The following is a 27,260-nucleotide window of genomic DNA, read 5'->3' as shown; positions in this document are numbered from 1 at the left end:
GGCTGAGTCATGCTGGCCACATGACCCAGAAGCTGTCTGCAGACAAACGCCGGCTCCTTCGGCCAGTAAAGCGAGATGAGCACACACACCCCCGAGTCGTCTGCGACTGGAACTAACGGTCAGGGGTCCCTTTACCTTAACTTGATTAGATCCAATATTTTGTGAACACCAATTCCCACATAAGACTTAACATGTGAGAAATACTAGAGGATGGAGAACTAAACTCAACGGAACTCTGCATTTCTCACAAGCTTCTATGACTGAGAATATGAGCTTAGGTTTATCTTTGGGCTCAGCTCATATGTAATGAAGTCCTTAATTTTATCTCTCTTTCCTGTACTATTTACTGATCTTCTAGCAAATGTAAATAGTGTATGCTGAACATTCTTAACAATATTTAACCAAATCACCTAAGATGGTTCACATGTAATGCTAAGCCAGACTATGTCTTAGTGCACATGTCTATGTGTGACTGAGAGATCACAATCATGATGGCTCTCCTTACCTAGTCCTCTTGCTGCTGCACTGCTAGAGTTTGTCTTATAGCATGTTGTCTAAACTTAGGCTCATAGTTTTTCTTCTCCAGAAAGCTGTAAAACTATGAACTTTGCTTACAGCTCACAATTTGTCTAGCATGAGGCAAACCAGGAGCCCAGGTTTGGACCTGCTGAGCCAAACCATAGCTTAGCTCACAGCAGAGCAGCAGCAGGACCAGAGGAGGAGCAAAGTGCTTACAATTTCCTCTCCAGGAGCCTGCATGCACATGTATTCATGCTAAACATAGTCTGGCTTAGCATTATGTGCGAGCCAGCTCAGAATCATCATGGAGTTTTGTGGCCTTTTGCACAATAAAGTACAAACTATATTTCTGTACACAAATCATTTTCTGTATTTTGATTGGTAATACATGAGCTCATCTGTATTCAGTTTTCTAGTAAAGCTACTGCTGTTTTTGTTACTGAGAACATGATTAATAAAAATAATTTACAGTGATGACAGTAATCACTATAAAGGACTATTCAATTGTTTAATTTCTTCTTTAAGATGAGACATTCTTGTAATTCTTTTGTATGGTTTTATGGCATTTTATGTGTTATAGTATTTGCATATATTACTGTGATGTTTTATGTGAGTGGGCAGTATATAAATTCTCTTTACAGTTTACAGTTGTTTTAGTCTTTCAGAATGCCTACCTTAAATTTATCCGTCTCTTGTCTAATCTGCGCTGCTAAGTTGTCTGTATGAGTAACAAATTGTTTTAGATTTAACCTTATTTGAAATTTTGTTGTGACTGATTTTAGAGATCCAAAAGAATTCCTCATAACATTAGCTATACTGTAGTAAGGGGCACAAAGTATAAGGCATTTTTAAAGAAAAGAAAAGCTTTAAAATCTATCTCTCTGCTCCCCCTCCCGTGTCCCTTTTTTGTCTTTTGATCATAGGTGCTTTTTAGACTACACCTTATTTCCCCTCAGGACACATTTTGTCCTATTTCTTTTAGCAACGTTAGCCTAATTTTAAAATTTTGGCTTTATATGTTATTTTTATTATCTTATGTATCTCTGATTTAAGTGTGGTCCCTGCAATATTTCTCCTCACCCCTTTTAGCTTTTTGAGGTGGTAGTATCTACGTCTCTTCTGTCGCTTTCTTTGTTGCTTCGATGGCATTTTTTCTTCTTTGTATTTTACTCTAGATGCTAAAAGAATAATATTCAAATCTGGTTAAAAATATTTAGTGTTGATTCTACTGAGGCAGCACACTTTGCCATATTTAGCATATCTCTAAAACAGTTGCAGTATATTCTGAATTATGGTTGGGCCTTAAAATCATCCTTGTGATACACCACAGTACATTTGAGTCAAAAAAGTAACAATAAACTCAAGAAGCTGCTAAAAAACAAAAGATCATCAGAGCAGAATAAGACACAAAGCAGTTTGCTTCAACACGAAGCATTTCGAACTCATCCAGCCTATATCTCACCTAAAATGAGCCCATGTATGTGTGGGTTTCATACTAAGTAGGCATCATTGGCAAAGAGGAGAGTTGACTTCTCTAGCAAGGGTAATCTGGCTCCTGGCTTGTCTGCCAAGGGTAACAATGTAGTTTCATGATATACAAAATTATCCCCCAACACTAACAGTGATTTTTTTACACTTGAAGGGTAAAAAAATTACTGTGAAAATTGATACAAATTATCACTACTGACAGTTCCCAACTTCCTTCCTCCTAGATTCATAGAATCTGAGTTTGCACCTTAATTTTTAGCAATGTTGTAACACAAAGTAAATTAAGAACAGAGGACCAAAATTCCCAACACCAGTATGTACATGAACCCAATATGACATAGTTGTTACTTTTGCTGTTGGATGCTGCATGTTTAAGTAATCTTGAAATGTGGCTTTTTGTATGTTATTATATTTGCTATTGTTGTGCCATGTTACTATGAAATTGTTACTATGTCATTGCTTTGCTATGTTATTATAAAATTCTTTTTGTAGTGTTTGCTTGAAGTGCATTCCTGTTTTCTCTGTTATAAGCTGCTTTGAGCATGATTTTGTGTGGGTAAAAGTAGCACACAAATAAAATGAATGAATGAATGAATGAATGTTGGGATGCAAATAAAATGGTTCCAGCAACATTTGCTTCTTGAAACAATTAATTTAATATACATTAAGATATTTAGAATGTGCAAATAAAGGAAAATTAAACAAAGTATTTTGTTTTAGAATTATTAATTTTTGAATATAATTGGTAGTTCTTAGCAATATGTGTACTTTTATTCACAATATAAGCTCTACACTTCGCTACAAAGGTTGCATGTGGCAGAATGAAATGCAATTCACAGTGCTGCATAAGGCGTATGCAGAAAGTTTGGTCCAGAAGCTCTTAAAAATAATGCTTATTTTAAACCAGTAACCCCATGGCATCTGATTTACTACTACTACTACTAAAAGAAGAAGATGGCTTTAAACTTCATTATGTTCAGTCAGCAGGCACAGACAAATCTGGTCTGGTTCTAGGAGTCATCTTCACACCGTAGCAACCAGGGCCAATAGTTGACAACCACATGAACCTAAACTTTAGGCAACAGAAAGCAGAATAATTTCACCATTGAGAGATGGCTCCAGAATCATGTCCATAATTACCAGTAGGGCATACAAACATATGAATAATGTACTAGAGTTTATAGTTTCTGCAGCTGCAATCTCCCATCCGTGTTTCCCAAAGTATAGTGCTGATTTCTGAGTAAAGTTTACATCAACTTGAATCCCCTTTCTTTTCCCCTTCCCTCTCATCCTTTCAGTGTTCTGTCATGTGCAAAGTCAATGGCCATTAACCATCTCTCTTGCTATGTAAACACATCTTGATTTTCTGTCTCAAAGATTTTTTGATTAATATAAACTCAGTTGCACAAAGTGGTGTAGCACAGCCTCCAACAACCTGGTGCCCTCCATGTGTTTTAGACTACAACTGTCACCCTATTATTGGGATTATAATTAGCTTTAAAAAGTTTTCAATGCTGTATCTTAAATTGCTGTGATCTTAGGATAAAAAGCGAGTAACAAATTGTTGTTGTTGTTTGCTGCTGCTGCATGTGTCTTTTTAAGAAATCATAACACTTTTATCCTACCCTTCCTCCAAGAAGCTCAGGGTGGTGTAAAAGATTTTCTGCCCATTTTATACTCTCAACCATCCTATGACCGAATGATAGTGACTGGCCCAAGGTCACCCAGCGGGCTTCATAGCTTGGAGAGAAGGGAAGATCTTTATTGCTACAAGGTGAAAAACAGCTTTTGAGACCTATAAATGCAGCGTTCCTGTACAGGAGGATTCAATTCCTCTCCCAGCACCATGACTGCAACTGAAATAGGAGCCCCTTACACCTGCTTTTGAGTGTGATTAAAAGTGCAGAGGTCCGATCACAGATTTTCCACATCATGTCTGTTTTAGCCCTATCTTTAGACAATGGAGATGGAAAAAAAATCAGAGGGGGACTGAAGAAAGCGGGTGAATGTGAGAATGTGTAAGTTTAATTTCAGAAGAAGAAAGAGACGCATGAGAGAAGCTAGGGTGGGGATGATGTAGAGATGTAGCATTAAGTTACCTGCTATAATTTACACAATGCGTGAAATCCAGGCTCTAGTGCAAAACCTGAATCCCCTCACCACAAAACAACTAGCAATCACCATCACAGGAGTGATACAACTTAAGATACAAGAGACCAACTGCTGGAAAAATGCAAGCAGACAGTACCCCCAGTATCCTATAACTGATTTTTAAAATGGCCTTGAAATCTGAAATGATTATTGGGTATGTGCATCTTTGATCGCTCCAAAAATGCTGAAGCATTGTTACGATTGCTAAAGGTAATATTGTTACTACTAGAAAGTTAAAGGGTGTTCCATTAAACTGGCTGCAGCCCACGAGAACACAAATAATAATAATGTCCTAAAAATACTGTTTATATTAAGCCAGGGCAAAATGGAGTGGCTTGTTTCCTTAAGTGGGCTGGGTCATCGGTAGCGGTAGCAGTAATACCAGTGCTCCAGCTTTCCTTTGTCTTCTGAGCACAATATGCAATGCTAGTCTTTAAAACCTTGGGTTCCACAATGAAAAAGATGGGATTAGCAATAGAAGGCAGTAACAAAATAAAGTCTGTTTCACTCCAAAACAGCCCCCTTTTCCATAGCCCACAACAGCCATTCATATCTACCCCTTTATTTAAAAAAATATCGGGTACCATATCCACACAACAAGGGCTCTCAACAATGTACTATTGGCAGTTACCTCACAACGATGGGAATTCGCTCCCCAAATGTTTCTCCAAGCCCAGGCTTGATCATTTTCTATGGCTAGGATAAGACTCTTTGAAAACTGAAGGTTAAGTCTGGTGGCTACCGTTGTCTGGCAGGAAAGAAAAGAAGAAGTTTTGTGTGTGAAACACTGGATTTAATTTACCTCAACCATCAAGTTACTAGCAAACCACTCTTATTTGCTCTTTAATACCCATCTGCAGTATGTGGGAAATTATAATGGCCTACCTTACAGGGCTTTTCGACTGATTTTATAGAACTCTGGAGGAATGCAAAGAGTTCTCAAATTGGGGAACAGTAAATAATTTTTTGAAACCTAAAAATAATCCTAAGGACAATGGTATCTACACTTGGAAAGAGCAATATATAAATACTAAGAATATTATTAGTAAGCAAACATATTATTGACATGTTTCAATACAATATACAATTTTATTTCATTATTTTATTTTCTGCTAGTTTTAAACACTACCTACTTTGAGCCCAAAAATATTTGACAGCATTTCAATTTTACAACTAACTGAAAAACATTTCTACAATATCAAGACATCACATATTCAATTAAATTTTCTATAAATATCAGCAGACAAGTTATCTGTTTGAGTTCATTAAGAAAAACTGACATGGTTCAACATTATTTTTAATAACATCATCATCCAGTTGCTATCAACTTCTACCACAATTACAAGTTCTTAGATGCTTGAAATAATACTATGCCTTCCTGGATTTCTTTCTGCTCATTGTACTACAAGGTTTATTTACAGGGGGGGGGGGGCACAGAGAAAAACTATAGAAATGTAACTTTAAAAAATATATATCAACTTTTGTACAGAATGCCTCCAAGCATACCATTCCTGGGAGTGTAAGTAATAGATAAATATTGTTTTGTAATAGCATACAAAAGTCAGATATTCTTGAGCCGTGGCCAAATAAGATTAAAGAAATAGTCAGAAACACTGATGGGGAGGGGGGTGTTCAACTAGCAAGTGAATCCCACTGCCCCTCCCAGGTCTGGGAAACATTGTTTAGCATAAAATACAGTGGACATTCCATCTTCAAGCCCTTCCCAGGGTTGTGTTTGCAGAATCATAAAAGCAATTCATTGATTCCTACCTTCGAAGCATCTAGGGAGAGAGGAGTGCAGTGGGTAACAAAGAGCCAGCCTGCTGCATATACCTGCTGCAGGAAAAGAAGCACTTCCAACAGGAAGTGAACCCCTAGAGGTCAGGAGAGCCATAGAGAGCAGCTAAGGAGAGAGCTTGCATGAGTTGTGAACTCAGAAGAGCTTTGCCGGAACTGTAGAGCCCCCTAGCAGTGTCAGCTGCCTGTGTCTAACGTCTGGTACTGAGACTGCAAGGGGAGAATGGCTATGTTCATCCTAGCCTTTCTCAATAAAGTTGGACAGTCACATGTTATTCAGGGTTTATTTTCAAACAACATTCCCTGCATGTTGGGAAACATGGCAAATGTAAAACTCTGCTCAAAACAAGAACCTAACCTGCAGCATTCATTAAAAAAGAAATAAAAGCCATTTACCCATGTATTGCTCCCTAGTTAAAAATAAAGAACACTGAAACAGCAAATAAATTATTTTAAGCGTGGCATTTTGAATATTTATCTAAATTTTACTGATTTCAAGTATAGGATGATGTGATTAATGACAATGAGTGATAACCAAGTACAACCAATGAAAGTTATGTAAGCCCATTGATTTTAGTTGGTCTACTCTGCATATGATTAACAGCAGCTATCAAGTTTGGGCAAATATTTTACAAATCCACTTAGATCAGATGTCATGGGGAAAAGCTACTTTCATAATTTCTCCCATTAAAAATGTTCTATATGAATACCAAATAAACAGACATTCAAGTGTGCCCTGCAAAAAGCATTGCAGTGTGGAATGCTTCTGCTCAGAGTTCCGGCCAGACATATTTTGCTCACTGCACATGCTCAGTTCTCATTAGGCTGTTTTCTCTTTCCCACCACCAGCACCTTTTCCCCTAAAGCTTTTTGGACTTCTGCAGTTTGCCCCTAGGCTTGCTGATACATTATTCATTGGCTGCAGCAGTTTTGGCTATACTGTATAAGAAGCACCACTCAGATAACTAAGTTTGCAATTAGAGGGGGGTCTGAAAGTGGGGGATAGTAACACCAGTCCCTTGGCATGGTAGAATCATTTCCTGTTGAGATCTAGGCTTTCAGCATCTTTTCCGCTTTGCAGAGGCAAGGGGCCTATTAGGATGATCTGCCACTGGAGGCTAATGGATATAACTGGCTTCCAGAAGCACTGGTCCACCTGTGGAACATATGAATGGCTCAGGGAGCTGACACTATCACCCTTGAGACCCTTCCACCACTTCATAAAGTCCACTTTGCTCCTTGGTAGACCCCCCTCCTTCATGTCCACCCTCCTTGGTAGGTCTGGAGCATGGCAACATGAGAACAAGCCTTTTCAGTGGAGGCTCCCTACTTATGGAATGTTCATTCCAGGGGGGCTTGCCTGGTGCCATTATTATTTTAATCTTTCCTTTTAAAAATAGCACGGACTTTTAGATTTTTTTTATGGCTGTATGTTTGTTTATATATTGTAAGCCACCTTATGCCAATAAATGCCAATAATAAAATACTGTAAGCCACTTTCTGTTACCTTGGTAAAAAAAGCAATCAATAAATTCAATAAAAATGAGTATAAATGATTCTATTCTATTCTATTGGAGTGCTTTCCTCCCCCCCCCCCCAAGTTACTGAGTCATATAATGTAATTCCCAAGAGTGGATTACAATCAACATTTGGGAAGTAGGAAGACTAGGGGATTTTCTGTGCCAACAAACACTTTTATGTATTTAATACTTCTGTTATTTTATTAATATATTTTTTCACTTCCTCCAGTCATGCTCATTGCACCCCACAGAATTAGACACAAAAATATTAGCCAAGACCACAGGAGCTGAGGAAGTTGTCTTATAGCACATCAGACAATTGGTTCACGCAATTCAGTCAACACTAGGCATCCCCAACCTGCAGCCCTCCAGAGGTTTTGGCCTACAACTCCCATGATCCCTAGCTAGCATGACCGGTGTTCAGGGAATTGTAGTCCAAAACATCTGGAGGCCAAAAGGTTGGGGATGCCTGGTCAACACTAACCAGTTCTCATGTCGCTTTAAACCAGGATTGGGAAACCTCAAGCATTGCCATTTAGCCCACGGTGCCATTTTGCAGGTGATGTAAGGTGTGGTGTGCGTAAGGGTGGGGCTTCAAAAGAACACCAGGGCACTCCCAACCACTCATCTGCACACCTCGCTGAAGGACTGATGGTGAGACATTTTCCATTCTATGGAAACCTCGCCCTCCCAGTGCTGCTTCCACAGGGGGTGGGTTGGGGGGATAAGAACAAAGGGGGGAAAGTCTCCCTTTGGTCTCCTCACCCCACTTCTCTGCTACTAGCTCATTCAATGATGCTGCTATGGGGAGTGAGAGAAAAAAGCCTGCAATTTAATATGCAAGCTTTTCTCTCTCACATCCCTCAGGAGCACTTGGCAACCCCACAAGCATTTTGACTGCTGGTCAGGACAACCCTCTTGTCAATTATGTCATGCCATAAATACATCATGTGGGCTATCCAACTGAGAAATCTTCACAAATGGAAGAGAAGGGATTAATTTTTTGCCAATTCACCTTTTCCCATACAGTTCTCTGAAAAAGTGTTCCAAGGGGGTGGGGGAATCTTCAGAACAATGTGGAAGATGGTTTAGAGCTGTGTGGGAGGGGAGAAGGCAGAAATGGCAAAAATTTCCTCTGCTCCTTTTCGGTTAGTGGAAGCCTCAGCAAGGCTAACCATTTGTTCGTAAACAGAAGAGCACAGTAGATACCAGATAGAACAGTTAGGCTTGTAGTGCCGTCATTTCTTTCTTTCTTTCTTTTTTTTGGTGTTAGGGAAGAAATCAGATATTTACACAGCATGTAAAAGTACACTTTACTACCTTCATTTACCAGACAAACGGGCTAAATTAGATCTCAATCCATTTAGGGAATTGAATACTTTTCTGTTTCAGTTTTCTTGAGACAACCCATGCTAATATACACACTGCCCAATAAACAAATATTCTACAGTGATATCTGCACACGCATTCTGCAATTAATAAAATTCTGCAACTTGTATAAAATGTGTGAATAAAGAAAACTTGCACGTTTCCACAGTGAATAAAATGACAATTACATAATTGTATACTATTTTGCTATCATGGGGAGAAGGATGGAACCTGCAGAGAAATGACAGACTGCCCAGTTGTTGTTATTTGCAATTATATTCCACCTTTTTCTCCAAAGAGCTCAAGGTGGTGTACATGGTTCTCCCCCTCATTTAATTCCCACAACAACCCTGTGAGGTAGGATAGGCTACCTAGTGAACATCACAGCTGAGAGGGGTCTTAGTCAGACGCTCTAACCACTACACCACACTGGTTCCTATTAGAGATTATGTACATTAACAGAGCAGTTCTAAGAACAAGTCTACTTCTACGTAAGCTCCATCAAGTTCAATGGGACATACTCACAGCTAAATGGTTATGGTACTGCAGCCTAAATGTTCTGTGTAGCCAGATATTCAAATGACACCTACATTTTCACTGCAAAGAACAATATCCAAGCACTGAGGCACTTCTGAATGACTCCCAGTTCCCGCGGGATCTTTTGCCTTTCACTTCACAGATATATTGTGAGCTCTCACATTTGCACTTTGAAAACATTAACTCTCTCCACTTATCTGGGTGATAAGATGTCAGCATTTATTATGTTTTCAAACTTTTTAAATTTCTTGGCCCACTCCAGTTCTAGATTTTAAGCAGCTAAAATTTTTATTTTGAGCATACGGGTTGACCAGCCTCTTGACCACTCTAGCTGGCGAGAGCACTCAGTTGATAAAATAGGATTTGTTCACTGTGCAAATTATGTCAACTAGATAACTTATATAGCCCTGGTTCTCCTGCTAAGGATGGAAGGCTACAACTAATCTGATGTGTTCCTTGGTCTTGAAAAAGTTATGTACCCTTGCAACAGCATGTCCCAGATATGAAACTACCAGCATCAGAAGTGGATTCCCTGGCTACAATAAACTTGCAGAAATAAGATTGTGAAACAGGAGTTACCACCACAACAATCACTGTCATAATTATTCATTTCTATGGTGATTTTAGCATGTAACAGTCTTTACAATCCTCATTATCTCATTCTTCACAGAGCAACTAACTGTCAGATGAATAATTAAAATGATAAGTCTACAGATGAAGGACAACAGCTTTCTAGAACAGATTTGGAAAACATCTTTCAAATTGGGCACCAAAACCTATTTAAGGAACAAGAATTTAATTTTTCAACATAAATTAAGGACAGGGACAGAAAACAAGATGACACAATTCTCATGCTTTGACAAATCTACATGGCTATGGAGCTGATTTTCCCCCCACCCCCACCCCCCCAAAAAAGATTCACCAAATTGGCCATTTACGACAGGCTCCATAAGGAGTGCTGCTGCTGCTGGGCAGAGAGGGCTCAGTTTTTGTTTTGTTTTTAAAATTGCTTTTATTTTTTATCTATGTCATTTTAAATTGTGATTGATATTAATGCTGTATTCTTAGTTTTAGATTTTATGATTTATGTGGAAATTGTTTTCCATCTGGTTGTGTACTTTTTGATGTGTTTTACAGTGGTACCTCAGGTTAAGTATTTAATTCGTTCTGGAGGTCTGTTCTTAACCTGAAACTGTTCTTAACCTGAAGCACCACTTTAGCTAATGGGGCCTCTTGCTGCTGCCGCACTGCCGGAGCCCGATTTCTGTTCTTATCCTGAAGCAAAGTTCTTTTTTTTTTCTTATCCTGAAGCAAAGTTCTTAACCTGAAGCACTATTTCTGGGTTAGCGGAGTGTGTAAACTGAAGCGTATGTAACCTGAGGTACCATTATATTTATTATTTATGACTTTGTTATGTGGGTAATTAAATCTTGTCATGTTGTAAGCCGCCTTGAGCGTTATTTTAACTATGAAAAGGCGGCATACAAATAAAATAATGAATTTATGAGCACTACTTCACTAGGTTAGTTCAGAAATGAGAAGCGAAATCTGGATGTGCAAGGGGAGAGAGAAACACCAGGAACATGCTTCATTCACTTAGTGCCAAGATCAGCCAAACCGTGATCTAACACTAAGGGAATGAAGTTTGTGATGTTTCTACTCTTAAGTCATCCCAATAATGTATTTGAAGAGTGGTGTATAAATGTAATTAAAACTGCTACATAAACAAGCTTCAAACTGATATACTGCTCCATCCCCTCTCCTCCTCCAACATGGATACAGTTTGTTATTTCATTTGAACTGGGAGAAAATGTACTTAGTTTAAACTTTTAAGTTTATGGTTTGTCCAAACAACCCAACTTCAGATATTTCCACCCACTCACTGCATTACAATGCTCAACTTTTACTAGCTACTGGGATAAACTTTTCAGATATTTATATTGCTTATAAAACAAATATATTTTTAAAGTTTTGTTTACTAAATGGAAATCAAGCAAACATGTTACAGGGAACCCACAGCTTAAGCGGGGTGGGGGTTATGTTCCACAGATTGTTCCTAAAGCAAAAACCATGTACTGTATAGTCAAAACCCACTGGGTTAAATGGTGGATGGGTCTGCCAATATGATTTTTCCTGGTACCCCACCTCCTTTCTAATCTTGTTATTTTTTTGCCACACACACGAAGCTGAATGCCCACAAGTTAAATGCGTATAGGACAATGGAAAAAATCTCATTCAAATTTTCCCAGAAAACCCCCATTATTCATGGGGAAATGGGCTGAAGGCTGGAACCTAAATCCCTATACAGTGACTGCATCTTACGTGATGGATAGGTTCTGGACAGAGCGAACATACACAAAATTGCATATAGTCAAGAGCCTTGGACTCCTCAGAATCACCACATTCCATCCCAGGTGGGGCCCTGGAAAATCACCTCCCTCTTTTCCTAGCTCTAAATGCTCATTGCAGGGTTGGTTCTGACACCACTTTCCTCACTGCTAGCGGGTCAGCTGGCAGCACAGCCTCTTGACTAGAGAGCAACCGCAACAATGCCGCCACTTCTCCACTCCACTCCGCTCAGTGATGTTCCTTGCAGAAAAATGGCTAGACACTGTTTTAAAAGAGGAACTTTTTTCCTTGGTTCCCTACTTGAGGGGTCTTTCCCCCATAAACACAGAGGCTGAAGCCAAGAAAATGAGGCTGAATCTGCGTAAGTAAAATGTGTGTAAGATGTAGAGGAATTTCAGTTCTCACCAAGTCTACTATGAAACTTCATTTATAGTAGAAAAAGAAACCCGCACAATTAATATCCATTTGAACTAACAACCCATATCCTAAACATAATGCATAAAAGTTGCAGTTATACTGTAATTTACATCCACAGTAAGGTGGTTAGAATTACAGCCAAGAACACCCCAATCTAATCCTGACCTCTTTATACACAGGGTCACAAGCAAAATTTGTAATAATTAAAAGAAATTTTCCATTTTAAGTAGTTGCTTCTATCCAGACATGCTATCATCCCAATAATCAATCAAGTACTGTAAGTTTTCCCCACCTTGAGAACATGTACATGGGAGCTGACAAAATATTAAACTGCATCTGGAAAATATTTATTATGTGCTGCATTAATTAAAAGATACGCCATTCTGTGGTACAAAACATCTAAGTGTGTTTTTAAATTTAAGTAAACTTTTGGTGCTGTGTAGATAGGCAAGACTTCTGCACAGCACTCAGCCTCCTAGAATAGAAGTTAGCCCAACTAGACTGCAATATAACAGTTACTTGGGAATAAATATAATTCAGTCAGACTAAGTTCCAATCAAAAATGCACAAGATGTGACTGTAAATATATTGACTTGGATACTAAGGTTGCAGTTCTTTACTCATTTATCTGGAAGTGAGTGCCCTTGAACTCAACTTCTGATTAGGCACCACAGAATTTTACAAGTTGTTTTTCTGCTTTTATTAGGGAATGAAATTTCCACTGATTTCTCCTTCAGTTTGCAGCCCCCTGCATCATTTCCATGGGTCCCCAACAGTCAGGAACAGACCTGGGGGGGGGGGGAGAGATAAGGAAAGCCCCATTCATGGAACTCTATTCCATTTGTTAGAGAAGTTAGGATCTAATCCATTATGGCCCCATCAGAAATTGCATGGAAAAAAAAGCAACTCACACACATAACCTGCATACTCTCCTTCATCCAAGATGCACATCAGCAGACATGCCATCTGTTCTATATAGCAAATGCCACCCATTCTATGTCATGACATCATAAAACATGAGTGAGGCTGCAGCAAAATTCTGGTTAAAAAAACATGCAGCTTGACCAGCAAGAGGGAAAATTTAAAACAGGTTACTCATCTATAAGATATAGAGTTGCTTGCATATTAGCCCATTTCTCTGCAATTACTAGCCTTCACTTGCTGCAGAGAATCCAGTGATCATTGCCAAACCATATCATTCTGCTGTTTTCTGACAGGGATTGGGGATATCCCATCTTTCTGTATGAGTTTTCCTACGTATTCTGGGCCCAGTGCTACAGCTGCTCCACTATACAGTTCCTTCCTCCTTAGCTGAACTTTGGGATTAAAAAAAATAAAGTACAAGAGCAATAAAGTACAACACTTTCATTATTTTGATACAAGCAAAAATATTTGAATAAAAAACAAATGAATGAGCCAACAACAGGCCTGCTCAAGCCGCAAGCAGGAATCAGCTAACTGGATAGCAAACGGAGGAGAAAGGCTAATCAAAAGGCCAGTTCATAATGCCCATGACCAGAATGCAGCCCCTCAAAAAATCCCAACTGAAGAGCCAGGATGAGGAGAAGCAAGATTTTTGATGAATGAGACTTACTTATGAATAAATGAGTTAAGATCCTGTCTGTGGGGATGCGTACTGGAGAACTGTAGAAATAATCTTTTTTTATACTCATTGGTGGTACCAATCTTCCAAAGCAACTTTGTAGGAAGCAAGTAGTTTTGGATTAAGAAGATTCACAATTATGAATAACTTTACTACCGACAACAATGATACTGATGCCCTTGACCAATACTGAATTTTCATTTTCTTCTAAACTAATTTTAAGATAATTTGCCATTGTTGTGCATCAGACTTGTGTTTGACCCTTCCAGATGCATATTTTGACATTTTCTTTCAGTTTCTCTATAAAACTTAAAAGATGCATGCAATTTCTAAAATACCAATTACAGCTACAACCATGGCTTTGAATCAAAACTGGAAAACATTTGAATTCCTAGTAGCCTCCATATAATATTTTGTGATCAGCCCTTAGAAAGCATTTAAATATGTAGCCTCCAGCATCAGATTATTAAGCATTTGAATGAATGGCCTAGGGTTTTTTGGTCTCTGTGTTTAACACCAGTTCTTACTTAGAATGTAACAAATATAGCAGCATCCCAGACCCAGTTGATAAGCTTTCATATCAAACTGAATGCAAACCACCAAATACATGATAAACCTTCTGTTTTTCTATCTAAAAGCCTGGGAAAACCATGGTTGTCAAGCATTCAGTAAGTCTTAATGTAAGTTGGTTGGCTGTGTTCAGGTCACACATTACAAAGGCTTGCTCTCAAGGCTATTTCATTTAAGGGTCACAAAGGAGAAGTGAAAACACCACTAGTGATCAAGCTTGTTCCGAATGACACTGATAAAGCTTCTAAAGGTTACTGGAACTAATACCACCTTACATCTGAAGCATCTTTCCACACAATAAAAGTTGCCTTATCCAGTTTACAAGACTTTATCCTTTATGAAACCCTAGCATTAACCACTAGTACAAAATCCCCACCATCAGGATTACTTTGCCATTTGTAATCCACATCTTGACTAACAACCTCCGAAGCCACCATCTTGGTGCCTTTTTCACCCTTATGATCCTCCAGTTCCCTAACCCATCTATTACACTCTATTCATGTTTTCCTCACCCTCCCAACAGACATATACCATTACCAGCCTTGACACCCATTAATATTCCAAAGATTCAAGAAGTACCCACCCATCCCCTTTCCACAGTACTGTGTTCACCCCAGGTGCCTCACCCTTGACACCCTAATCTTTCAACTCACAATCTCCCGCTCACTGTAGTCATCAATGGACCAGTTAACTCCCCAACATTTCTTAGCCCCCCCCCCCCAATATGTCCCATCTTCCCAACAGCCACTTCAAACTCATAACTCCCGGTACAACCAACTTGACTCCCTCCCATCATTTCTAAGACCATGCACCCCCACCCCCAACATCCTTGGCAACCGTTATCTTTCCGGCTCCCCAACAGGTGCCCTTATCTGACTCCTCCTGGGTCCCGCCCACTGCAGCCTAAGCCCCGCCCATTCACTCACTGGCGCGCGGTCCTGGCCCCTCCTCTTTGGCCGCCGCCATATTGAGGGGGGGGCGCTGCCTCAGAGGAGGGGAGGGGAAGTTGTTGTTTTTTTCCTCACCCCTTGGCTGAGGTGGTTGGGGGCAGGCGCTGTAACCTCAGGGGGCGCTCCAAGGGATGGATATCCAGCAGCCGTGAGGAGGCGAGCAAAGGCGGAGCGTAAGAAGCGCCTCCCTCAGGAACTCACGGAAGGGGGGGTCCTTCTCCGTCAAAATAATAATAGTAATAACAATAATAAAAAAAACACACACAACAATTGTGGTGACGGCCGCACTCAACCCTCCAGGCCCCGCGAGCCCCTTAAAGCTGCAAAGACCTGCCCAAGCAGCGAGGGGTGGGGAGAATTTCACTGCGCATGCGTCCAGCGCACGCGCACGCCTGCCGGCCTGAAGCCCTGCCTTCTTTTTCCCCCTTCTCCTCCTCCTTTTCCCCACCCCTTCGCGCATGTGCGTTGGGGAGTCTCTCTGCTCGCTCGTAGGGAGAAATGGAATTAGGACGGGTCCAGGAATGGCGCCCTCTTAAAGGGCCACGCACCAATTTCGGGTCGGGGGCGGTTGAGATAGATCAAAACCAAAAAAAGGGATAATAAGAAAACGTGTGCAAAAGGTAGAAAGGTTAAAAAAATCTTTAAAATATGAGGTGAGCTGCTTGAGGAACTCTTAGAAGGAGCAGTGCTCCATTTCCACAGCACATAAGGTCCCCAATGCCTCAGTTCTCACACCTCAAAGTGTGCAAAGGTGTAGCTCATGCTATGGTTGCTTCTACAGCCATTATTTTTGAGCACAGTTTTCTTTTTTGGTAAAAGACTTTTTTAAAACTATTAAAAAAATTGTTCTGCTAAGGGAGCTGGGCATGTTTAGCCTGGAGAAGAGGAGGTTAAGGGGTGATATGATAGCCATGTTCAAATATATAAAAGGATGTCACATAGAGGAGGGAGAAAGGTTGTTTTTCTGCTGCTCCAGAGAAGCGGACACGGAGCAATGGATCCAAACTACAAGAAAGAAGATTCCACCTAAACATTAGGAAGAACTTCCTGACAGTAAGAGCTGTTCGACAGTGGAATTTGCTGCCAAGGAGTGTGGTGGAGTCTCCTTCTTTGGAGGTCTTTAAGCAGAGGCTTGACAACCATATGTCAGGAGTGGTCTGATGGTGTTTCCTGCTTGGCAGGGGGTTGGACTTGATGGCCCTTGTGGTCTCTTCCAACTCTATGATTCTATGAAATTTATTCTAAGATTCAAAAACCTCAGATGTGAATCACGTGGTGACATTGTTCCATTGTACATAGAAAACCGTTACCAAACACCAATAAAAAAGAATGCTGGAAACTATTTTTAAATCTGTCATGGTGTAAGCTGCCTTAAAGGTGGGATAGAAATATTTTTAATAAAATATTAAGAAAAACAAGACAACTCAAGGATGGATAAATGACTAACAGGATCACATCATTAACCGATCAGACAAATACCACACATTTAAGTTACAAAATCCATTGTCTTTCAAAGGGTAAATTTAACAAAATACCTGTAAAAACACTTAAGTAAATATAAAGTTATTGGTTAGTATTCAACTAAATTTTGCTCAGAGCAGATCCATTAACCCACAACCCTGAGATTGAAATTATGAGTCTCATGCTCAACTAAGTCATTCCAACTGCAGTGAAGACACCAACCCAGTATGTGGCAGCTTTGGAAAAGGCAAATTCTATGCTGGTGATTATAAACATAAAATACATTATAGGGTTAGCAAGACAGCCATAGCAGAGAGAGAGAAATCATATACATGTGCACAATTTTTAAATGAAAATGTAATAAAATCCAAAAACAATCAGAAATAGACCATTTTGATTCAGAACTCATATCTCCCTTTAATAATAATGACCTAGTTTTGAGGGCTATCACAAGGAACTTGGCTATATTTTTAGTTACCTTAGGGTTGGAATTGGCCGTTAAAATTTAAACATAGAATTCAAATGCCTTACACATAAATGAAATAAGCTGGGGGGAAAGAACAGGCCAATCATATGCATACTTATTTGGAAGTATGCCCTCCTTACAAATTCACAGGACTTACTTCTAAGCAAGTGTCCATAGGATAGAAACTTAAGATCCAGTTTCTCCATAAAAGTACATCAGGGCAGAAGATAGCACATTGTTGTTATGGCATCTTGTCTGTCTCTTTTTGTACCTACTGTATAACCGACTCTAAGGTTGTCAGCAATTGCATATAAACTGAAACAACAATTATTCCTGGGTTTGAAAAGCTAATGTAAAGCGCTTAAGGATCTATCAAAGTGCATTTAAGCATTAAAAATTGTGGTAACTTTTAGATCAGAAGCAGGGAAGCTTTGGCCCCTGGACCAAACCTGGCCCATCAGGGGGTTCAAGTTAGTCCACAAGCATATTTCCCACAAACCTTGCTCACCTGTCCATCAGCTGGCACTACTGCGTGTGATTCAATCCCCTTCCACCTCCAAAAATCAATTTTGACAGATGGGTACAATCACTCACCTAATATCAGTAGGATGTCAGATATTGACAGGTGAGTGGCCCCATCCACTATATCTAAGTTGATTTGCAGTGTAAGGTAAATACCTGACCCAATGGGACAAACTATTTCCCCACACCAATTGATATATATTGCCTGAAGTGTCAAATAATTGCTTAGGTTTGCATGAGGTGCTTGTGCTTATGAAATCTTCTACATGCCCCTGAAAAGGCAGAGATACCTTGTAAACTCAGCCTATTCATTTTATGTTTTGTTTATATTTGCATTTTAAGTGCTTTAATTCAACCTGGGAATATGATTGGGGATGGCAGTAATGTAATAAATAATGTAATAAATAGTTACCCTTGAGGCAACCTCCATCAGTTCAGGTAGAGAGAATCTCAGCATTCCAACATTTCTTGCAATCTCTCCCTAACATCAAAACATCAGGTTAAAAACAGATTTTATTGCTGGCCACAGACACACACGACTGAACACTAAACAGGACATCTGTTAAATATTCAGATTTATTTTCTATATTTACAAAAGAGCAGTTGGTGAGTATGAAAAAAGCTGCAACAATATTACGAAATAAATAATCCCACAAAATAAGTAAGGTGTCTTTTAGAAGACCAACTTCTGCTGGACAAGAGCTACGCCAATTTCCTCTTTGGTTCAATGTGACAGATTGCTGGGGGGGAGGAAGGGGGATGAGTTGCTGCCACAGCTATTGGGAATGTGCGTAGTGGGGGCGAGGAGCACTTTCCTGATGGCCTAGAAGGGGAGGGTGGTAGAAAGAGCAATCCGTTCAGCCATGTATCATTCCACATCCTCTGTGCAGAGCCCAGTGAGGAAGGGAATTGAAGCAGGGAGAGGCAAGAGTTCAGTCTGCAGGGGAGGGGGCAATCCCCATTACCATGGCACTGGTGATGTCATTGGGATGCACTCTGCAGAGGACAAAAGGCTCGCACGGGAGCTGAAATCACACTGATTCTTTTGCTCATTTGGATCTTTCCTTATGCTGAAGCCAGTGTGCCTTGCATCTGTGCCTCTGAATCTTTCTCTCTCCCCTGCCTGCCCCCAACTCACACACAGGCCTGATTGTAAAACAATGTCACTCATGTTCAATTTGCATGCATTCAGCAGCCTCAGATGTGCACTCACTGGAGAGTTTCTACGAACACACCATAAAACACCTTAATTTATTTAAAAATATGTATATGCCACCTATTTTGAAACACCTTGAGGCAGTTTGCAATAAAATCCATTTTAAATAATACGACATCAATGAAACAAACCCAGCAGCATTAACAGCAACAGTGCTGACAAATAGCTGGCATACAGAACTGGGGAAGGAATCATTAAAAAGATACAGTTTCAGTGTGCATTGAATCTGCTTGGCATCCAACATGTTAGTGTGCTTCTAGATGGAAGAGTTTACAGAAGTCAGGATACCTTTAGCAACCCACCAGCCACACCTGAATGTTGTTGTTGTTGTTGTTGTTGTTGTTAAGTCCTTCATCAAAAGGCGTATATACGGTAAATAGTTAAAGCATAAACAATATTATATGAGCTAGGTGCAGAATAGAACCATATAAAAAATAATGGCTCTGTACTTATAGGAATAATCTGCCTGAAGAAATTCAAACAAGGAGGACCCACCCCCCAGATTATATTTTTACATTATTTTAATTAGATTTTCAATTATGCATTTAATATAAATATATATATATATATATATATATATATATATATATATATATATAAACAGACAAAGGAAAGAGTGCAAATATAACCCAAACATGGGATGGATATGAAGTCAAAAGCTTACTGATGTACAATTGTGAGGAAGAAAAAAAATCCATCTACAATGGATTCGGCTGTGGCTCCGATCTGGTGGAACGCTCTGCCACAAGAGATTAGGGCCCTGCGGGACTTGACATCTTTCCGCAGGGCCTGCAAGACAGAGCTGTTCCACCAAGCCTTTAGCCAGGGCACAGCCTGACTCCCTCCTTTGGCAATCTACCCAATGGTTGCCATCAACTTGATTTGAAGTAATTTTTTAAATGAAATGATTTTAAACTGTTGTCTTATTTTATTGTTGTTAGCCACCCTGAGCCCGGCTTCAGCTGAGGAGGGCAGGATATAAATAAAACTTTATTATTATTATTACAATGAGACAAGCATAGAAAAGTCTTACAACATACAGGACATAAGACGTATACTGTATAGGCCTGCATATCTGATGTACTGGGATACAAAAGAAGTTCTACCAAATAGCACTGAACAACTGTTATTTCTTTTTCTCTTGTAAGAGGTGTATGTTATGGGTAATTTTTTCAGGCACAGCAATAGGCCAAATATTGCTGTATCAGGCTTGGAGAATCAAGCATTTTGTTTCAAAGTCTTAAATTGTTTAGCTGTATTTTGTTGGGCTGCAATTAATAGAAATAATAAAAGTGGTTTAGATTGAATATATTTGCTTGGCCCATAGAACACTGATAATAAGAACAGTTTGGGTACAAAAGCAGTGGGTTCCTTTCCTATCCTAAAAAGTTCATTGTGGACTGGGACCCAACATGTGGGGGCATTGCCACCAAAGGCAGAAGTATGTTCCTTAATAGCACATCACCTCCAGCAGTTAAGGATTTTAGCAGACGTGATATGAGCTAATTGCGCTCCCAGGGCAGTGTGACTCATGAAGGATAGTCTCTTGGTGGTTTGGTCTACAGGCTCTGAGGTGCACATAGCCCTTTCAACAAGGTACACAGGCTTCCTCCAGACACTTGCTTTATTGTGCATTCATTATGATCTGTGTATTGGGGCACTGTTGGGGTGATTACATATGATGCTGCTTTCAGTACTGTTATCAGAATTTTAAGGTCTCAAATATAGAATATTCATAAATGCACACATATCTATGAACCATGTGTCTGAAATAGTATGGGAGAGCAATCCTGAAGCCATTTTGACTCCCAATGACCTCAAATATTCCTCTGTAGTAAGGGAGGCAAATGGCGAAAGCCTTCCTATTGTCGTGCAAATCTTGTCTTAAGGGCTTATTTGTGTATGAATAGGGTGAGTCTGTGACCTGGATCAGGAACTAAAGTATTAACAATCAGAAAAGAATGGCCAGACTGCCCAGGTAATGCAGTCAGTGACCATTAACAGGTATCCTGGCAGGCAGGATTTCTGCTGTAGACCGCCTCCTTCTGTGATGTATGTATGATGTTTTCGGAGGTGGTCTTGGGCTACAGGGTGGGCAATTTCAAAACTCTATATAAGGGCTTGCGCACCGTTGTTCAGGGTTCTCCTCTCTCTTGCGTGTGGCGAGTGGGGACCCTGTTGCAACAGTTCCTTTAATAAAGATCAGGCTTACTAGCTGCTTTGCTTCTCAATATACTCTGGTTGGCCTCCAATAGGACTCTATACGGGCTCTGGAATACCCCATAAGGGAAAGAGAGCAGTTTAACAATGTCCTCTCACTATTTAGGTGGCAGGGTGCCTTATTTTGCTTACATGTGTCATCATCTTTTAGTTTTTATTTAAATAATTATAATCCCTATGACTATGGGCCTCAAAACCTGGATGTGGCCTGGACTTCTTTGGACCTTTGAGGGGGGGCCTGTTCATTACCCACTGTGCTCCGACAGAAAGCCCTTCTGATCCACTTGTTTTTGCAGCCTTTTTACTGAGTTTTACTCTCTTCCTCCTGACTTGGGTGGTTGTTGTGCTCTGCATTTTAGTGTCTTCAGGTTGGATATTAGTTTTATTATTTCTGTCTTTCACTGCTGGTTTTATTGTTGTGGTTGTTGTATATTGCATTTGAATTGGAAGTCACTCTGTAAGAATTTTACCCTTAAAGATGGTCTAAACATTTTTTCAGTAAGTAAATGCACACTCATTTAAAAAGTGGGGGGAAGAGCCAATGGGATGTAGTGATTTGGACTGTTGGACTGGTGTTCACACTGCTGCTCAGCAATGAAACTCACAAACTGCATACACATTAACAGAAATGGAGATGATTGAAAGATGAGATACTGTGCATCGTGTAACATAAAACATATTAATTCTAATCCATTACATTGTTTCAACATATTGTAAATCTGTAAATTTTGATGTAACTTACTTTAAACATTCAGGAAGGCTGTGTGTGAGAGAAAGGGGGGGGGGGCGGGGAGAGACTAGTATCTATTAAATACATCACTGAGAGGCAGCGTCTCTTTTGTATCAGGATCTGGCTTCATTTGCTAAGAAATAATTCTGCAGCTGCCAGGCCTTCTGTTCACTAAACTGCATGACAGGCGTGGGGTGGTGAGGAGTTGCTGGGTGAAACATTAGACCCTTTGGAATTCAGCTTCCTTCTTTTGTCCCACCCATTGGTAGACACTTCCTGGACTTCGTCCATCTGGGGAGAGGGTGGGAGGAGGAGAGCAGCTGCTGATCTATTTCAAAATGAAGGGTTTTTGTGGGAGGATAATGTTCATTTTAACCCACAATCTGAGACGGTGTGCATGTTAGAGGCAGTTTGAAGCTAAACCCTGCACAGGTTAACTGCTGGCCCGCACCAGATTGGTGTGTTGTTTCACGAGTGTATTCCGCAACGTGCAATTGGCACAGTAATAGTACTGTATGCTAGTGGCGGACTGGCCGCACATCATTCAGTGTTATGTTGTTCTGCAATACTTCTCTAATTTAGCCACAATCTAGCACAACAAAAGTTTGGGGTGGGGGAGGCCTGGAACATTTGTCATATGAAAAGTTCCAGGATTTCTGCAGGAAGCTACAGGACATGCACCTATTAGAAATTAAGCAGTATGTACAGTACATCCTGAAACATTTGCAAACAGTTCAGTGGTACATACGCTTCAGGCTACATACGCTTCACGTTACAGACTCTGCTAACCCAGAAATAGTACCTCGGGTTAATAACTTTGCTTCAGGATGAGAACAGAAATCGTGCTCTGGTGGCGCAGCAGCAGCGGAAGGCCCCATTAGCTAAAGTGGTGCTTCAAGAACAGTTTCAGGTTAAGAATAAACCTCCAGAACAAATTAAGTTCTTAACCCAAGGTACCACTGTGCTGTTATTTTCAAGGACTGAGTTGTGTCTCCTCCCCTGACAACTCCAAGGGTTATTTTCGCAGGTCTGGGCCTCAAGGGGATCTTCAGCACTTGTTCCCTGCCTTCTCCTTAAGGTCCTTGACCTATGGATGTCTGGTTCAACCTCTGAGGACTCCTTGTCTGGCACCGGGTCAGAAACTGCGCATGACAACTGCTGGATTGGATGGAGTGGGGTTGTCTGGTGTGCTGCATGTGGTGATGCAGCAGGGAGGGATACAGTGGTGGACCCGGGAGTCTCGAATTTCAGTGGCACCCTGTGCAATGCCAAAACTCAGCACCCCCTCCTTGCCTCCCGCCTATTTTACATAATAGTTGTGGTGCCTGGAGGCTTTGCGCCCAGTGTGCACTCCCTTAAATCTGCCTCTGAGGGGAGTCTTCCATAGACATAGCCAGGATTTATGTTGGGGGGGGGGCAGGACACCCACCTGTCATCATACTCTGGCTCTGTCTGGCAGATTCAGAATGAAACAGTTGTTTTTAATTATTTTCTTTTGATCCCAAGTGTTCAGGAAAATCTTTAAAACTTTCTACAATTTATACTTTTGTTTAAGTATTTTATTTATTTACTTTATTTAGAGGAGGCAACAGCCCCCCTGGCTATGCCCATGGTGTCCTTACCCCCTGGTTGATGGGCTGTGCTAGGATTTCCAGGAATGCAGTTTTTTTAATTGTCAGTCTGAGTTATACCCTTGAGTCCCTGCCAGACCTTGTACCTGGAGCCTGTGAGGTTTAAGATCTGATAGAGGAGACTGCTGAACCACTCTCACAAGTGTTGTGTTGTTGTTTTTTTGTAAGCCAATGGCGACATTTGGCCTGTTAAGTTCTCATAAGCATCTAAAAATGAGAAAGGTTGCCATAGGGATAGCTAAGTGATAGGGCTCTCAGGAAGGAGGAAGGCATTTTCCCCACCCCCTCAACTGGCTGGATGCCAGGTCATACTAGAATGGAAAATACTAGGCCAAGCTGGGGGTGGCGGTGGCGTGCAGCTGTGTATGAAAGAGTTGTGTGTGTAAATATGGCTGATGCTGGAAGCTGGAGAGACAGAGACATGTCTGCTCTGACTTGGGGCTTCCATAGTATATATGTATAAATTAAACCATATGTCCTAAATGCACCACACTCTCTAAATGCACCTTGGACCTTCATTCCAAGGTAACTGAACTCTGGGAAAGAACTGGAGCCCCTGCAGTCTCACTGCTCACAGATTGGTGTGCCATGTAACATACCCTCCAACATTTCAACGATGAAAACAGGGACGTCGCATTCCATAATGATAATTTTACTATTTATACCCCACACATCTTACTGGGTTGCCCTAGCCACTCTGGGCAGTTTCCAATATTTATAAAAAGATAAGAAAACATTAAACACTAAAAGAACTTCCCCATACAGGATTGCCTTCAGATGGCTTGGGGGTCAGATAACTCCATATCCTCCAATATTTCTCCATTGAAAATAGGGACATCCTAAGGAAAAGTGAGACATTCTGGGATCAAATCAGAAACTGGGATGGCTTCTCTAAATCAGGGACGTCTGTGGAAAATAGGGACACTTGGAGGGTCTAATGGAACAATATTTTCTGGTTGTGTGTTCTCTACTTGCATCCCCAGACAGAACATGCATTGACTATGGTGGCTGTTATTCTGGTACAGTGGTACCTCGGGTTAAGTACTTAATTCATTCTGGAGGTCTGTTCTTAACCTGAAACTGTTCTTAACCTGAAGCACCACTTTAGCTAATGGGGCCTCCTGCTGCTGCTATGCCGCCGGAGCACGATTTCTGTTCTCAACCTGAAGCAAAGTTCTTAACCTGAAGCACTATTTCTGGGTTAGCGGAGTATGTAACCTGAAACGTATGTAACCTGAAGCATATGTAACCACTGAAGCATACAGGTACCATTGTATAGCCAGAAGGTTGGTGATTCGAGGCCACCCAGGATTTCTGCATTGCAGGGGGTTGGACTAGATCACGGGTGTCAAACACAAGGCCCGCGGGCCGAATCCGGCCCGCCAGACCTCGTCATGTGGCCCGTGTAGTCTGGTCTATATATATATCTGTGAGGGAAGCTTGGGCTGCGGTGCGCGCGCAGGGCGCCTCGGGTCCCTTCTGCGCAGGGGCAGGCGCAGGCCTCCCCCTCCTCCAGCTACCTAGCTGAGACTTATTTGACACGGCGAGGGCGGGGTTGGATATGGGAGGCCGCTGCTGCTGCTCGCAACTTCTTTTCGGGCTCGCCGGGGTGAAATAAGTCCTGGCGGGAGTGCAGCGCGCCTGCGCGAGGTGGAACGCGGAGAAGGGCAGAGCCGGCTTCGCGTGCGTTGGAGAGAGGGAGACCGAGAGCGCGCTTGTGTTTCGGGAGCGCGCCCTGTGAATACTCGGGGCGGCGTGCTTTTGCTTTGCTTTTCTTTATTTATTTCTTTAGGCGCGTTTCCGCGCTGCCCAATGAACAGCATCCTCCGCCTCTGGGGATTCGTGATTCAAAAGCAAATTCGATACGCAAGTGCATGTTTTGTAAATAACGTCAGGCGCGGCTTCCGCAGGGTGTGCGTTGCAAAAATTTATATATGGGGGGAAAGCTGATAAGGAATTGGTTTATTTTTTAGGGTATTTACACATCATGCAATTTTTCCCTCAATGTTATTACAGGGTCCGGCCATCAGTTCCCACCCTCCTCAAAGGTTTAGGGTAGGTAGCAAAGGGGGGGAAATCCAAACAAATGCTCGATTAAAAATTGGGGAATGAGAAAAATTAAAACCTGCACATCTTGTGTAACTTAAACACCAAGCCAAGCAGGAAACAATTTTTATGTTCATATATGTATTCAAATGAAATCAAGGTGTAGTGTTCCATGAGCCAGAAGCTTTGCATTACTTAATCCAGCTGTTAAAGGTGTCATGGGCTTTGAAGACACTCGAACTCGAACCAGCCCTTTGAGGGTGACCAAACTGCTGATGCGGCCCCCGGTGAATTTGAGTTTGACACCCCTGGACTAGATGATCCTTGGGTCCCTTTCAACTCTACAATTCTATTATTGCTTTTCCCGAAGTGGTTTGGTGATTACTTCCAATTCTCTTTTGCCTTGCAAGGGACTACCTCAGAAATGTCACTGCAACAGCCTTCTGGAGAACATTTAAAATATTAACAATATTGACAATAAAGGTATGATTATTATTATTAACTGCAGCACAAACAACAGTTCACGGTAAACAAAAGAGCAGACAGACATCACCACTCTGGAGGGGCCCATAATCTCAAGGGCCGTTGGTTCACGACCTCAGCTTTAAAGTTATTCAAAGTATTGCTTTCACCCATATAAATCTTCCTGTACTTTAGGATTGACAACAGAGATCCTCCTGATGTTCCCACTTTCAAGAGCAGTCAGGCTGGAGGGTTCAAAGGGGGAGGGCATTTTCTACAGAAGCCCCATGTCTTTGCAAAATAGCTAAACAGGTATTAGAAGTCACTCCAGAAGAAAACGCAACTTGAAAAAAGAGACAATGCACATATTTTTGTAAACTAAGAAATCATATATATATATATATGTAAAGGTAAAGGTACCCCTGCCCGTACGAGCCAGTCGTGACCGACTCTAGGGTTGCGCGCTCATTTCGCTTAAGAGGCTGGGAGCCAGCGCTGTCCGAAGACACTTCCGGGTTACGTGGCCAGCGTAACGAAGCTGCTCTGGCGAGCCAGTGCAGCACACAGAAACGCCGTTTACCTTCCTGCTATAAAGCAGTACCTATTTATCTACTTGCACTTAGGGGTGCTTCTGAACTGCTAGGTGGGCAGGAGCTGGGACCGAACAACGGGAGCTCACCCCGCCGCGGGGATTCGAACCGCCGACCATACAATCGGCAAGTCCTAGGCACTGAGGTTTTACCCACACTGCCACCCGCGTCCCATATATATAATAATGCCCACTCACATCATAGAGAGCTTCTAACCCATCTACTCTCAGCAGCCAGAAGCATCATAGCCAGACACTGGAGAGACCTGTCAGGAGTAAACATGGACCAATGGTATCTAGTAGTATGGGAAACAGCCTTACTAGAAAAGCTAAACAATAAACTGAAACTGACACAGGGACAAATAGAAGAAGATGCCTTAATTCTGGTATGGTTTCCCTTTATCACATACATAGCCCAACAAGACAACAATAATCCAGGAGCAGCATTTGAATCAATATGGCTAACTTGATCCAAAAATCCACCCCCTCACACACAAACAAATTTCACTACAGCCATGGGAACCCTCAAGGCCTCTACGGGCTCTGGAATACCCCATAAGGGAAAGGGAGCAGTTTTTTCTAATAACTCTCCTAAGGACATAAGGCTGGGAAGCAGCAAATGGGACATGGAGCCCTACTGGGGAAAGG

General features: G+C 41.2%; 1 protein-coding gene across 15 annotated transcripts in view; it reads right to left on the bottom strand.

Moving 5' to 3' along the window:
* Window positions 1-22,106, bottom strand: part of ZMYM4 (zinc finger MYM-type containing 4) — a 58,211-nt gene extending 36,105 nt beyond the window's left edge. For 2 of the 15 annotated variants that reach the window (XM_083453262.1, XM_083453256.1), the window contains exons 1-2: window positions 15,345-15,629; window positions 4,790-4,906 (exon numbers count right to left, since the gene is read on the bottom strand). Coding sequence is in view for 4 of the 15 variants with exons in the window: in XM_083453251.1 (XP_083309377.1) it covers window positions 4,790-4,906; window positions 18,131-18,199; window positions 21,897-21,905 (195 nt within the window). In the remaining 11 variants the exon portion in view is untranslated. Of the gene's footprint in view, window positions 1-1,599; window positions 1,698-4,789; window positions 4,907-5,928; window positions 6,384-13,057; window positions 13,109-15,245; window positions 15,642-18,130; window positions 18,200-21,896 lie in introns of those variants that run through there. The other 13 variants (XM_083453265.1, XM_083453257.1, XM_083453251.1 and 10 more) reach the window with 12 other exon arrangements.
* Window positions 22,107-27,260: the final 5,154 nt, after the last annotated feature.

This window comes from Podarcis tiliguerta, assembly GCF_965153285.1.
Source record: "Podarcis tiliguerta genome assembly, chromosome: 8".
NCBI classification, from domain to species: Eukaryota; Metazoa; Chordata; class Lepidosauria; order Squamata; family Lacertidae; genus Podarcis; species Podarcis tiliguerta.
Note: the sequence above shows the minus strand (reverse complement) of the source record. Positions and strands in the feature narration are given on the sequence as shown.